The 13457-nt window shown below is 46.9% G+C and overlaps 1 protein-coding gene across 3 annotated transcripts; it reads left to right on the plus strand.

Moving 5' to 3' along the window:
* Positions 1-202: 202 nt before the first annotated feature.
* Positions 203-7494, plus strand: LOC133371380 (uncharacterized). 3 transcript variants are annotated; one of them, XM_061598753.1, is made up of 10 exons: positions 203-482; positions 2201-2340; positions 3074-3108; positions 3282-3401; positions 3637-3707; positions 4404-4506; positions 4846-4929; positions 5478-5585; positions 5915-5978; positions 7398-7494. In XM_061598753.1, the coding sequence occupies exons 4-10, from the start codon at positions 3309-3311 to the stop codon at positions 7424-7426; spliced, it is 552 nt and encodes a 183-aa protein (XP_061454737.1). In that variant the 5' UTR covers positions 203-482; positions 2201-2340; positions 3074-3108; positions 3282-3308; the 3' UTR covers positions 7427-7494. The 3 variants fall into 3 exon arrangements, with proteins under 3 accessions (XP_061454737.1, XP_061454735.1, XP_061454736.1); XM_061598751.1 differs by lacking the exon at positions 2201-2340; XM_061598752.1 differs by lacking the exon at positions 2201-2340 and having other exon boundaries at positions 7401-7492.
* The last annotated feature ends 5963 nt before the right edge of the window (positions 7495-13457 follow it).

Genomic DNA, 13457 nt, shown 5'->3' on the forward strand with positions numbered 1-13457 from the left:
CGGCTTGGATGCCAACCTTGCACAACAACTCTGACTCCCTCCTTTATACGAAGCACGGTGTTTTTGTGTGCAAAAATAGTTTTAAAATGAACCTTTTCACCTTTAAATTTTTAGAAGGTCTATTTCAATTAACATCGGGTCAGGTCACCTTATAGTGCAAATGGCTTTCTTGCAGAGGTAGGACATTTACAGATCCTTTCTACTTAAGCAATTATATCCAATGACTTTTCCATATTGTAGGTTATGGAAAGGAATGAAACTTCATGCGTTGTGAAGAAAAGGGTAAATAAAACTAGGAACATATAGAACCTAGGCAGCTGCCTTACGGTGAGCCAGCATTGTCCACACTGACTGGCAGCAGCTCTCCAGGGTTTCAGGCAGACTCTTTCTATCCCAGCCCTATCCGGAGATGCCGGGGGTTTAACCCAGGGCCTTTTCCATGCCAAACAGCCGCTCTGCCACTGAGCTACAGCCCTCAAAAGGTATGAGTTTTCTACTCCATCGAAAGGGTCTTTGGGGCGGTCTCCATTTACACATGTTGCTTAATGGACAATAACCTGATGTATTATTAAATGTCAATGTACTGCCTTCAAGTCGATTCTGACTTATAGCGACCCTACGAACAGGGTTTTCACGAAGCCGAGGGCAGTGACCGGCCCAAGGTCACCCAGTGAGCTTCATGGCTAGGTGGGGATTCGAAATGTTGCTTAATGGACAATAACCTGATGGATTCTTACAGAATTGGAATTATGAAAACAAAGAGAGATGGTGAAGGAAGGTGCCTCCAAGTTCTGAAGAAACATCCAGGCTCAGAAGGGGCCCTGCCCCCTGCCAGGGTGGGGGGGTTGTCAAGGTCACAGTGACCCCCCCTCCCTTGTGACATCTCTTGCTGCTGCTTTAAAAGGCCCCAAGCAGAGGGGTCCAGCGTGGGTTGTAGTGGAGGAGAGGGAGAGGAGAGGAGGAGAGAGAGGCGGGCGTTGGTGCAGTTAGTGAGTCAAGAGAAGGAGACGCGTTAGGTTTGGATTTCATTCTTCTTTCTTTTTCATTTCAATTTTGTTTGTTTTTACTTTTGTTTATTTAATTTCTCTGTTTATTTTCGTTTATTTTTGTTTCCTTTCTTTCAAGTTTTGTTTATTTTGTTGATTATAATTTTTCTGTTTTATTTTCTGTTTTGTATCTTGTTGATTTCTCTTTTTGTTTACTTTATTACCCCTTATTTAGGGGTGGGGACGGGGTGGGGTGGGCTTGGGGGTGGGGTTTAGGGTCAGGGTCAGAGTTAGGGTCAGGGTCAGGGTAGATTAGGGTTAGGGGTCTTCTGAGAGGCTGTTGCTCTTTGAGAGCAATGTAAGTAAGATTTCTTCTGTTTTCCTTTCTATCCTGGGAGGAGGGCCCGGGCTCCCGTACACGGCCTTCGTCCCGGGAAGGTGCAGGGCCAGTTGCCCTGCCCTTCTGCTCCATCCAGACTGCCCTTCATGGGCCACACAAGGCCTGCCCCTGCCCCCTCCTGAGCTGCAGAGACCAGGAGGACTCTCCTCGGAACTCTTCTCTGCACAAGGCAGCTGGAGTGGGACACACAACCCTCACGAGACACCCAAATGAGGACACACACAGCTGAAACGCTGGCATGCATTGATGGAAACAGGATAGTGCTCAGAACACGTACTTCTTCCATGCAGAATACTGAAGGTAGCATTCTTAGACCCTGACCAAACCTCCCTGACTCTTTCTCTGAGCTTCCCCTCCCCCTCCCACCTCGTTCCTCTCGTGCTCACCTCTCCATCAGTCAGGCTCCCAGCAGACACTCTCCACCTGCCAGCCACTCACTCTGGCTCCAACCGAGGCTCCACCACACTCCTCTGCTTCCCAGCCTTCTTCTGCTCATTCTTCTCTTGCACTTGCCCTGCTGGACCAAAGATTGCTGCCTCCAAGCTGCTCTTTGCAATGTGGGGACAGTCATCTGGACTTCAGAGGGATCAGGGGAGAGCGGAGACATCATCTCAAAGCCCCACCCACCCCCAGTGATCCCGATGCACCTGAAAAGGTAGAGGAGATGCTGGCAATTCAAGAGCTGGAAACAGAAGGCGACCCCTCAGTCTGGTTTGGCTGCTGGGCAAAGATTCCCCTCTCTCCCCAGAACCACCCCGTAACCACGACCTTTCTGGCAACGGGCCTCAGTCTGACCTCTCCCCATCCCTTCTAGGCTCAAGCGCCTGCGGGGCCTGCTTGGCGGCAGGACCACCAAGGTCACCCCTTTAGGGGGTCCTTCCAAATCTTTGTGGAAGTGCCCCTGCTTCAGGTGGAGGAGCCAGAAAGTCACGCCAGACAGTGAAGCCAAGCCAGGTGAGGCTGCCGGTGTGAGCGGGTGTCCAGTTTTGAGGAAGGGAGAAGGTTAGGATGGCCCTGCAGAGTCTGTGAGGATGGTGACCTGGTGCTTGGGTTTCCCACACAAGAGGAGCCCTGTGACATCAGACCAAAGGCCCATCTAGAACAGCAATGAGTTGCCACAGTGGCCAACCAGGTGCTGCAGGGACAAAGCCCACAACAGGACCCATCCGCTGGAGCCCTCTCACACTTCTGATCCCAGCACCTGGTACTATTTACAGGCACACTGACTCACCACCTCAGGGTAAAATATAGGCATCTTCACTGGGAGCCAACAATGGCTGTCTTCTCCACGAATGTTGGAAGTCCCCTTCTCCGGCTGCCCAATATGGCAGCCACTGTCACCACATCTAGTGGCAGGGAGTTCCTTCCGTGAGCAATGCAATGCTGTGTGAGGAAGAAGCCCTTCCTGGGGTGTGTCCTGAATCTCCCATCCAGAGAGAGATGTCAGTGGAGGTTTGGCGGCTGGGAGCAGAGGAGACCCTCAGAAGCTTAGCCAGAAGATGGCATGGTCCTCTTGACGCAGTGAAGGTTCTGAGGAGGAGAATGAGTGAGGGGGTGGGAGCCACAGAGAGGTTTGAAAGGGCTGAGGACAGAGTGGAGAAGCAGGAAGATCAGGACAAAGATGGTAGAACAATCCATGTGAGAATTGGACCTTTCTGCATCTCCTTTCCTCCTCTTTCCACTGCAGAACTGCCATCTGAGGAGTTCATCCCCTCGCCTGATGTGAGTATCTGAGCAAGCGGAAGTGGAGGCCGGGTACAACACCTCTTGTGCCCCCCTGCCCAAGCCCAGGCCCAGGAAAATGTCCATGCTAGAGGTTTGCCCCCGGGATCCAGGAGCACCCCTTTTGCCCTTCTGCTCTCTTGCAAACCAAAACGTTCTTCCCTGTTGAACAGCCTGAACTGATACGGGATGAACGCTTTATGATGTGTGTTTCCTCTACCTGTGGAGAGGCCTGGGCCAGGGGGCAGGACACCATGCCCTATAACAAGAATGGCGTGGCTCAGGCCATTGTGGTGAGTGAGAGGCAGGGTGAGCAATCCAGTGGGGAGGTGGGCGGAAGGCCTGGGCGTGGGGCGTGGGTCATGTTCTGAGTCAGGCAGCCTTGTGGATCTTGCAGGGGGTTGGACTTTGTGGGCATTTGGAAGAGAAATCCCAAGTGCGGCTGAAGTCACCCCCTGAGTTTGTGGCTGGAGCAGCCCTCTTCAATCCACGGGGTACTGACGTTTCTCTTCTGCTCCTTGATCTCAGCCCATCATAGAGAAGTGGGACATCTTCCCCCCGACACTGACACTGGCAATGGAAGCCATTTACAACCTCAGGTATGTTATAGGTGGGGTAGGGGCGGGAGTTGTGTGTGGCAAGGCAGTCAGTGGTTGGAAATGTAGGTTGACAGGGAAGTCAAGGGAAGAACAGAAACGAAGGGAAGGGGCAGCGAGTGGACAAAGAGGCCCGTTGTCCCGTCTTGAGCTGGAGAAGGAGCCACACGGAGGCAGGATGGGGCAAGGGACTGGATGCCTTTTATAGTTCTAGGGTCAGATCAGCCCACCTACGTTCTGCCCCTTCCTTGTGGACAGGAATGCCTTCAACGCAGAGCAGGTCTTTGCCCTGTAACTAGAACTTGGTGGCTCTAAAGGGGGATGGCTAGCTGGGAGGGGGTCAGTTCCTCAGGGAGACGTGGAGGCTCTGAGGACCCAGATTCTGGAGATCCCAGCAAAGGGGGCTCTGTCTGAAAAGCCGTGGAGGACATGGGTGGGGGTCAGGCCTGCTCCTGATGCTGGGGCCTGCTTCCAGATCCCACAGGGGACTAGCCCTGGAGGCAGACACCACGCCAGGACCCAGCTGGCCCCTCAACATCTCCATCTGTGTCTCATCCCAGGCTTCTTTTGGGGGGAGGGGCACAATATCTCAGGTAACAAAGGTGTGAGAGAGTCAACAGGGGGGCTCAAACTCCCAACGCACCCTCGCGACTGCCCACGGGTCTTTGGCAAACTCCATCTCATCCTTTATCCTACCAGCTTCATGAAGCCGCCCTTGCGGACAGAGAACAGATCTCTGATCATCAACATTGCATTTTATGCAACATACAAGATGACAGAGCGTGGCGAGGATGGCATGGAGGTAAATTCTTTGTTGCTTTGATTGTCATTCTCGTGTTTTGACTTCTGTTTCATAAATTAATAAAAAATGAAGAATAATTGAGCAGAATTTATAGACCCCTTGATTGTAAAGAAATCAATCGCTAAGCGGTTTACAAGAAGCATAAGGATTATCAATAAAAACAGTTTAAACAAGGAATTAAAACCATTTAATGGTCTGGACTCTCTCTCTGTTCTGGCAATTTGCTTCATTGTCAAACTTCCATTCCTAAAACTCTGCTGTCTATTTTTCCCCCTTTCCACCTCATTTCTGGTCCTGGATCTACGGATCTACCTCCATGAAAATGGTCTTCTCCATCAGGAGGTCAAAGAGATGTTTCTGTTAATGTTGAAGGGCCTCCTAGCAGAGGCCCCAACCGTGGGAACTCTTTCCAGCATTGTTGAAGTAAGTGTGCTATGGGCTGAGGGTATGTTTCATGTAAGCAGAGCCAGACCCCAAATCCCCCCTCCCTGGGCACAGGCTTTCTCATCACAATCTCCCCTCAGGCACCCCTTGGGCCCTTCCCTCTTGGCAGGCAAGCTGCACAAGCTGATCCTGAAGGGCACCGATGCAGATTTGGGGCTGGGTCACACGAGAGAAGGCAGTATGGTCTAATCACTACACCACATTGGCTCTCTTTGACTAAGCAGAGTCCCAAACCCAAACTGTTTGTGTCTCCCCTAACTGCTGGGGAAGGGCTCTCCATGCAGGCAAGGGGCCACCTTTCCCAAGGCCCTGTCTTCAGTCCACATCAGGGTGGGGCAGCTAGGGGAGGGCACTGATGCAGATTTGGAGCTGGGTCACACAAGAGAAGGCAGTATGGTCAAATGGTTTGGGAAAGCAAGCTAGGGATCCCCCTCTCCTAGAGGGAGAGACCCTTGGGGGGGTGGGGGCAGCCTGCCTTGATAGCCTGGACCGGTGCCCTGATCCTGAAGTGCTCTTTCCTCCCACAGGACCTCAGTTTTTACGTGTCTGCAAGAGAGAATGGGGAGGAAAACGACCTGGCGGCCAGCAGCCTCCAGTGGTTGCTGGCCCATTCAGTGACACTGCCAAGTCTGAACGTAAGTATCTCACCTTTATTCATTGATTTAGGCTACTGATATCTCCGCTTCATGGCCCCAAGAGGCTCTCCAAGCAGCTTCAAAAAGGTGATCACATTCCAGTCTGCTCTCAAGCATCTCACTAGGGGTCAGATTATTAAGAAGGCGGCATTCGTTGCCCACTTCTTTGGTGCTGTGCTTTGGCCTCCGCCCACTAGGCGGCAGGGCCCACAGGGATCCTCTCAGGCAAGGGAGTGGGGAGGAGCAGCTGAAGCTCACTTAGCCCTGCTTTGGGACTCTCTTGTTCCAAAACAGGACCTGCTCAAGCATTTTCTGGCCTCTCTCTACAGCTGGAGTCTGTTAAACGGTTAGTCCCTCCGGAGCTGTCCTGGATGTGCCCGAGAGCCAAGGAAGGTAAGATCTCCACCCTGGAAGCAGAGGACCAACCCAGAGGACTCCCTTGCTGCACTAAAGCCATCGCCTGTAGCCTCCCTGGGGCCGGAGGGGCCCCCACCTCTTAGCTGTAACATCCCTGCCTCAGGCTGAGGTCTCAGGTTTTGGGGTCTTGAAATCCCAGCCCTCCTGCGGTGAGGCCACAAAAGTGGGGCGAGGTGGGGAGTGAGTGACAGCTGAGTGGCCCCAAGCCCTGGGGACTGATGACTGTAGCAGGAGGGTGCCCAAAGGGTGTGACAAGGTGGGTGGCAGGCAGACCCATTGGGCCCCGACGGGATGGGATCCCCATCAGCTGCCTCAGTATGCTGGGTGTTGAGTCTGGACTTAAGGGTGTTAGGTCCAAACCCAACACGCAAGCCGTCACTGTCTACTCAGCTCACATCCACCCGGGAAGGTGCGGAGTTGAGAGCAAGAATCTATTGCCAGAGGCCAGGAAATAACACAAAATATTACCTTTGCAAAGGGGTCCCAAGACCTGCGAGCGAATTGCCTTTCAGAAGTGGGAACCCCGTTTATTGAAATGCAGTAGATTATATAGATTCCCCAGTGGTTACAAAAATGGGGAGCAGACGTCATAAAGAATAGAAAACATTGCTAGACATAGTAATATCTAAGATATGGATAAAAGGGTGCTTAGGATAACAAAAGCCAGGAACATCTTGCTTCTTTTAGACATGGGCTTGCATAGTTTCTACGACCTTGAGATAAGCACTCAGAGTCAGAGGAACAAAGGATAGATAGGAGCAGGGGAGTTTCGGTTACAAGTGGGATCATTAAACTAAGAATACACTCAGGTTACATTTCTACATTTGTAAGCGTATGCGTGTCAAGGTCTACAACCATGTAAATGAAGCATAGGCATTCTTTTGTGATACAGTTGGTAACATCTTATAAGACATTGAGTATAGATATGCACAAGAAAATGGGAGGGGAGCACATTTCCAGTTCAATCAGGCTTTTATTCACTTAGCCACTGGAATGTTTGGGGTCAGGTCATCGGGAAATAAACCGATATCTACTTTATATCAAGTCAGTAATATTTCCATACCCAACAAGGGCTTATCCAAACGGAGCGGGATAATCCACTGTTTCCTATTCGGGTTGTCAGCTGATAGTCCTCACTTTGCCTTTCCCCCCCGCTGTTTCCCATTGGAAAAAACACTTTTTTTCATTTGCCAGCAAGATTCCCAATTTCAAATAGCAAATCGCATTTTTGCCGGTATTGGAAGGAGCGGATTTAACCCACGAAAATGCGTGACACCGCATGACGTCATTTGGACGACCGAAAAATAATAAATGCACATAGCGCGCGTGTCACACATTTTGCGGCCGTCTGGATGAGCCCTAAGTCTCACTCCGGTTCCTTTCTTTTCCATCCAGAAGAACTTCAAATGGAAGATCTAGAATAGATCGAGAGAGTGGACAGCGGTGGAGGGACCTTTGTTTGTGTGCTTTTTGTTTGAGTTTTTGTTCTTGAATATCATGAATTTTTCATATTTAACTTTGTAAATAAAATCAGTTTTAACTGAGTTGGCATTTTGTCCTTTTGTGTTGCACCAAATGATTATGGGGATGAGAATGAGAGCAGGTACTCGGAACTTCTGAGGGTGATTTTGATCAAGGAAAGAGTTTTGAAAGAAAGAGTTGAATGCGACTCCCAGCTCTCAAGCTGCCTCCCTAAGGAACAGCCCCTCATGGCTTAATAAATGGTTTGTTGTTGTTTATTAGAAGCCCAGAGTGCCCCCCAGCAGGATGGGCAGGAGGGTCCCCCAAGGGCAGGAGTGTGGGTGGCTCAGCATATTTTGAAGCAATACGCATTACCATCTGAGAAGGAGGGGGCATCTAGAAAAGACTGTTGTGCCCAGAGTTTTAAATTACCTAAGTGCACCAGCAGCTGATGATGATGGCTTGAATATGTGTGATTCCTTCAGAACAAGCATCTGGAGGAGATTTGGGTGGGTGTGGTTATAGAAACAGGAGCTGAAGGAATATGCTATTTTAATTGAATTGTGTTGTGTGTTTTTAATTACTATGTTTTAAATAGTTTAAATTTTATAACTAGGTTAATGACATTTTAATTATAACCTGTGTATGTTCTATGTCTTTTTAACTGTATTTGTTTTAATTTTTTTAAGCCGCCTTGAGCCAGTTCTTGGGAAAAGGCAGGATATAAATAAATAAAATAAAATAAAAATAATAATTTAGATAAACAGTTGTTCCGAGAAAGAGATCAGTTATATCGCAAGGTGGCTGTGCCTGTCCACTGGGGAGAGCTGTAGCTGTAAGAAGAAATGAACTGGCCAAAAGTTGGGTCATCATCTAACTGCAAGGCATTTTTTAAATAATGGTTGTATGTCCAAATGCTCACCCAGTCCCAGCTTTTAGGCAGCCAGTGGACACAGATGGACAGACGCATAACAGTTAATCAATGAGCCAAGAACACAAATTCAGGTTGGACTCCCCTCAAACACTGATTAGAGGTGTGAAGTTTAGTGAAACTGAACAGAAACTGTAGAACATAGGCACACTGTACACAATAATTCTTTGGGTTCTTACAAACCACCAGTCTTTCTGAAGAAACATCTTAACAAAAGCTCTGTCCCTACACTCCGTTATCTGGTTCTCTGGTTCCCCTGCTACAGCAGGCTTTGGATCATAAGCAGCAGTTTTTAATTTTAATTTGCTTTTTAATTCACCTGTTTATTGGTGAGTGAGCAAGCTAGTATGAATTTTGCTAGGCTAGTAAGTTATGTAAATATTTGCCAAGCTGTATTCATCCCTCCCCCTTTTAGTCTGAACGACTTTCACCTCAGTCCAAATATCTTGTACACGGTAGAGAGGCTTCTGCATGCAAACCACGTGAATGAAAAAAAATGGTATGTAGTAACAATTCCCTAAAAAAGGCCCTGCCTAGCTGCTGTTGATGGCTGGTACCCATATTTTTTAACTTATTCATAAGTGACCCAGAGTCTGGGGTGAGCAGTGAGGTAGCCAAGTTTGCTTATGACACCCAATTGTTCAGGGTGCTAAGAAGTAAGGCTGGCGCCAGAGGGCAGCCAGGTCAGGCCCTGGCCGAGGACGCCTATGGCCCAGAGGGGCCCTTCAAGGGCCCCTCAGAGTGGGAGAGTAGTGCTCCCGTTTCGCCATCTGCAGAACTTAATCTGGTTCTGTTTTTACAGAGATGATTCACTGTTAGTTCTCTCAGTGTAGAAAAATACCACAGGATAGGCCAAATCTTTCTGCTGGGCTTTCAGGTTCCTCCTCCCTCCCTCCCTCCTTCCTCCTTCCTTCCTTCTCAAACCTTCTTCATTCTCTCAGTTTATGGCAGCTGCGCAGCACAAGCTCAGAGCAACTCACTGGCTGAGAGCAGCTAGGCCCATCAGACTGAAGTAGGTAAGCGGGGACCACAGTACATAAGGCCTCCTCCAGACAGACGGAAGGACAGCGTGCTATCTTTTTTTCTTGTTGTTGAAATGAAATGAATCGTTATTGCTCAGAGCCATAGGTTGCCACAATTCAACACATGTAAAAGGAAAATACAAAATCCATATTAAAATACAAGTCATATTTCAACAAAACACAGTTCAACAAGATACGGCTCGCCCACACGACAATTTAGTATGTGTCTGTTGCTGCTTGCATCCCTTTGTAATTCTCATGGTTCACATGACGTTGCAGGCAAACAGAAGCTAGAACGCAGTTTTCCCCTAACCCAATCCAATTATAATGTGAAAAGGAAAGGAAACACCGTCTCAGCTTCGCTGCTCTCCTTCGTGTAGGCGCTTTGCTTAGATTTTTTTTAGTGGGCCATCTTATGCCCCATGACCAGCTCCCTCTCTCTCTGCCGCTTGCAAAAGCCACGGCAGCCGCTACCTACTTTGCCTTTCACTCACTCCCCCTAATCAGTTTAAGATGCGCTTGGCTTGAATGTACATTTTTGGTACAAGAACGTATGGAACTTGGCTGTTTCAGAGAAACTTACCCACAACCCAGGGGTCTCCACAGGAACTGAGAATCCCAAAAGGTTTTACGTGATCTGGTGGCAATGTATTTATGTTGCTAGTATTAACCTGTCGGACTCTCTGCCAGCACCAACGAGTGAAGTCTTAATACTATTATGTATATGGCCTCTCCTTGACTTATGTTTTATGTTTTGTATTATGTATATCGCTTTTTTGGGGGGGGGGAATGATGCACCAGTTCTCTTATTTTTTTAAATTTTCAATTTTAGCTTGTTCTTGTAATAAAAACCATAATTAAAAAAACACTTAACAAAACAAACACAGCCATCCTTCAAAATTTGCACTTATCCAAATTTGGCAATGCAGTTCTCTAACCAATTTTTTAAAAAACAAAACCATTTATTAGGGGAAAGTGTACATAAAAATGAATATTTTTGTGAAAACATACAAAATTGCATTACGTTAAGAGAAATTGTTTGCAAAAATGTATACATTAGTCAAAACCAAAAACATTTACACTAAAATGCTGAAGAATGTTCATGAGGATTTTTTGCTTTAAAAAAAATGCAAATTGCTGCAGAAATGTGGAGAACTGAATTTAAGATTGCAAAAAATGAAAAACAGAGAGAACCAAAGTTGACGAATCCTTTCATCTCTACTTGCTCTAAATACCTCTCCTTTTAGACACATGAATGTGATCTCCATTCTCAGACCAAAAATGCCTTCCGGAAATAGTTAACACATCCTGTGTCCACCCTGCCAAAAAAAAGTCTGAATTAAAAAAAATCTCTGAAGCACAAAAGAATGAATGAATGAATGAAATTTATTTCGGTCACAGACCAGCCAGTATAATGTGAATGCAAGATACAAATACACAAAATAAGATTTACAAGAAAATCACTAAGTGAAACATATAATATATAAAATTAACAATACTAGTGATATATAAAAGGAAGCCAGCAATTACAATATTTGATCCATGTCTAAGATCTTCTGTCTGCAGGTGATGGCCACTGCACAGAATTTAGCTACCCTAAGTGTCACCATTGGGCTAGAATCCGCTAGCAGAAAGTAAAGATAGTCAGCTTCGGACTTTACAGGGAACTCATGTAGAATAGGAGTGATAAAAATGTGCCGAAGATCTTGGTAATAAGAGCAGTTCAAAAGGACATGTCCAATTGTCTCCACCTCCCATGCTTCACATGGACAAACACGTTCTCGGTAGGGAACTCTATTGTACCTGCCCTCAAGGAGGGCAGATGGCAGAACATTGAATCTAGCCAGGGTGAACGCTTTTCTATGTTTAGCAACAGTTAAATTTGTCAGATAACACATAGGTAAGAATACTCTACGGTTTAAGCTCAGATTGGAATATGCCACAGCCAGACTTAGATTATTTTATAGTTCTGTATCCTTAATCCGTTGAAGGATAGCTGTTTTGGCCCTAGTAAACCCAAGCTCAGTAAGTATCTCAGGCGAAAAGCCTAGGGCATAACATTTATTATATACGCCTCGCTTCCACCTAGATTGAAAGGAATCTACTAGTGTCAAGGGGGCCAGTCCTGCAGGTGTAAAGATCAACTTGAGCCAGTAGTTAATTCTATAGGTCCAAACATGAGATTCTATGAGCGGAAGACCAACCTCATGGCGTATGGCCACATTGGGTACACAGGAGGGAAGGCCTAGAATGGCTCTTAGGAATTTAGATTGAATGACTTCTAAAGGGCCAAACTCCTCAAGTGCACAAAATTGCGCTCTATAGAGCATCTGGAAGCACGAAAGAGACTGTCGCCCTGAATGTGCACTAAAACTAAAGAGATTAAAAATAAACCCAGAGAATGCAATGCATTTTAATTCCTTGTCATAGACATTTGAGCGCTTTGGGTTTTTTTACTGTCATCCAGAGGCATCAAGGAACAAACAACTTTCGAGAGAAAGCAATATCAGATTCTGGTAGATAGTGTTGCTATGGCAATTTCAAGTTTGAACCTCTGCACTTTGATTGAAAGGTTTATGAAGGGCATCTCCTGGAAGAGTTATTTCTGCTATAGCTAGTGCTGTAGGTATCACCACAGGCAGGTTTAAAAAACTTCAGTGCATTTATTCTGTCCATCAGTATATAATGCCTTTCCTCAAAGGACTTTGTAATGCAATACCTATGCATGCTTACTTGGATGTCCTACTGAATTCTCTAGAACATGCTTTTTGGGAATTACAAGGAATTATATCTTGCATTGCTGTTACGAGGTTATTCAACAGATCTTCAAGTTAGGAGAGTTGTAGCAGTTATGGCTCCTATAAATGTGGATACATTGTGTGCAGGGCCGGTTCCAAAGGGCGGCCAGGTTGGGCACTGGCCAGAGGGCCCCGCAGCCTTCCCCCTCGCTTCACCTACCTTTCTCTGCGCACGCTGCATGCCATCAACCAAGATGGCGGCAAAGGCTTCAGTCCCTTAAGGAAACCTCGGCTGCCATCTTTATTGATGGCAACCCTGCGCAAACAGCAGAGAAAGGTAGGTGAAGCGCTGGGGATGGCGGGGGATGGCGGGTGGTTCGGAAGCTCGTCTTGCAATCTGCGGGATCGTGGAAGGGAAGCAGAGGGGCCCGGGGCAGGCTAATGCCCAAGGGCCCCCGCATTCCTGGAGCCGGCCCTGATTGTGTGTATGTGTTATTTCCTCTGTGGACCAATCAACTATATGTGATGTTAACCCATGTTTAAACAAGTGCGCTCAACCCGGCCACTTTTATTTAGGAGACAAGGCCTCAGTCTACTATATCCTCCTAATCGGGATCAATATTCCAACATTGCTTTTCTGCTGAAAATCACTCCCGGTTGGGCTGCTTTTTGGCCCCCAAATTGCTGTTAACTGCAAGCAGCACCATCAGGGTAAAAAAGCAAGTAGGTAAAGGACAATTTTTAGCAGAATATTGGTAAGGGCTGATCCCTGTCATGAGCAGGAGACAATGACTGCTTTTTCTCTAGAATAAAAGCGATCACTTTAGGCATGCTTGTGTAAGCATATGACTAATATAACATGTAGCCTGGCCCCGTGGCTGACATGTGACTAACATAACATGTAGTTAACGCAATAAAATAAAATGAATGCTAAATAGTTTACAGACTTATAACTTGGACCTCAGCAGAGGGGAAAGCAGAAAGTTACACAGATCTGTTTACATAATTATTTGGGGACAGTTCCAAAAACATTTACATGTAATGTTTCTGCATGTCACTGCTGATGTTAACTTGTTGGCCTAAGTTAGAGTAGTCCTTCATTGCTGAAGAGGCAAGCCATTATCCATGTTAAACAGCTCTTTTTCTCTTCACTAGTTGGAACTACTACTGGATGAACAATGAATGAAGACTGGTTGCAGATTTCTCCACTGAATGCATATAATAATCGTGAAAATTTATTAGTAATTCAGTGCAAATTTCTCCCAGTATACACACTTTTTATGCAATTTTGCCTGATATATGT

Source organism: Rhineura floridana, chromosome 16 (assembly GCF_030035675.1).
Source record: "Rhineura floridana isolate rRhiFlo1 chromosome 16, rRhiFlo1.hap2, whole genome shotgun sequence".
Classification (NCBI taxonomy): Eukaryota; Metazoa; Chordata; class Lepidosauria; order Squamata; family Rhineuridae; genus Rhineura; species Rhineura floridana.

What these genes read in the sequence shown, in the direction of transcription:
- LOC133371380 (XM_061598751.1), top strand. Translation starts at nt 440, where the DNA reads ATGCCAAACAGCCGCTCTGCCACTGAGCTACAGCCCTCAAAAG. An exon ending in GCGTGGCTCAGGCCATTGTG is followed by an intron (nt 3,402 to 3,636) that starts GTGAGTGAGAGG and finishes CCTTGATCTCAG; the next exon opens with CCCATCATAGAGAAGTGGGA. An exon ending in TGACACTGCCAAGTCTGAAC is followed by an intron (nt 5,586 to 5,914) that starts GTAAGTATCTCA and finishes CTCTCTCTACAG; the next exon opens with CTGGAGTCTGTTAAACGGTT.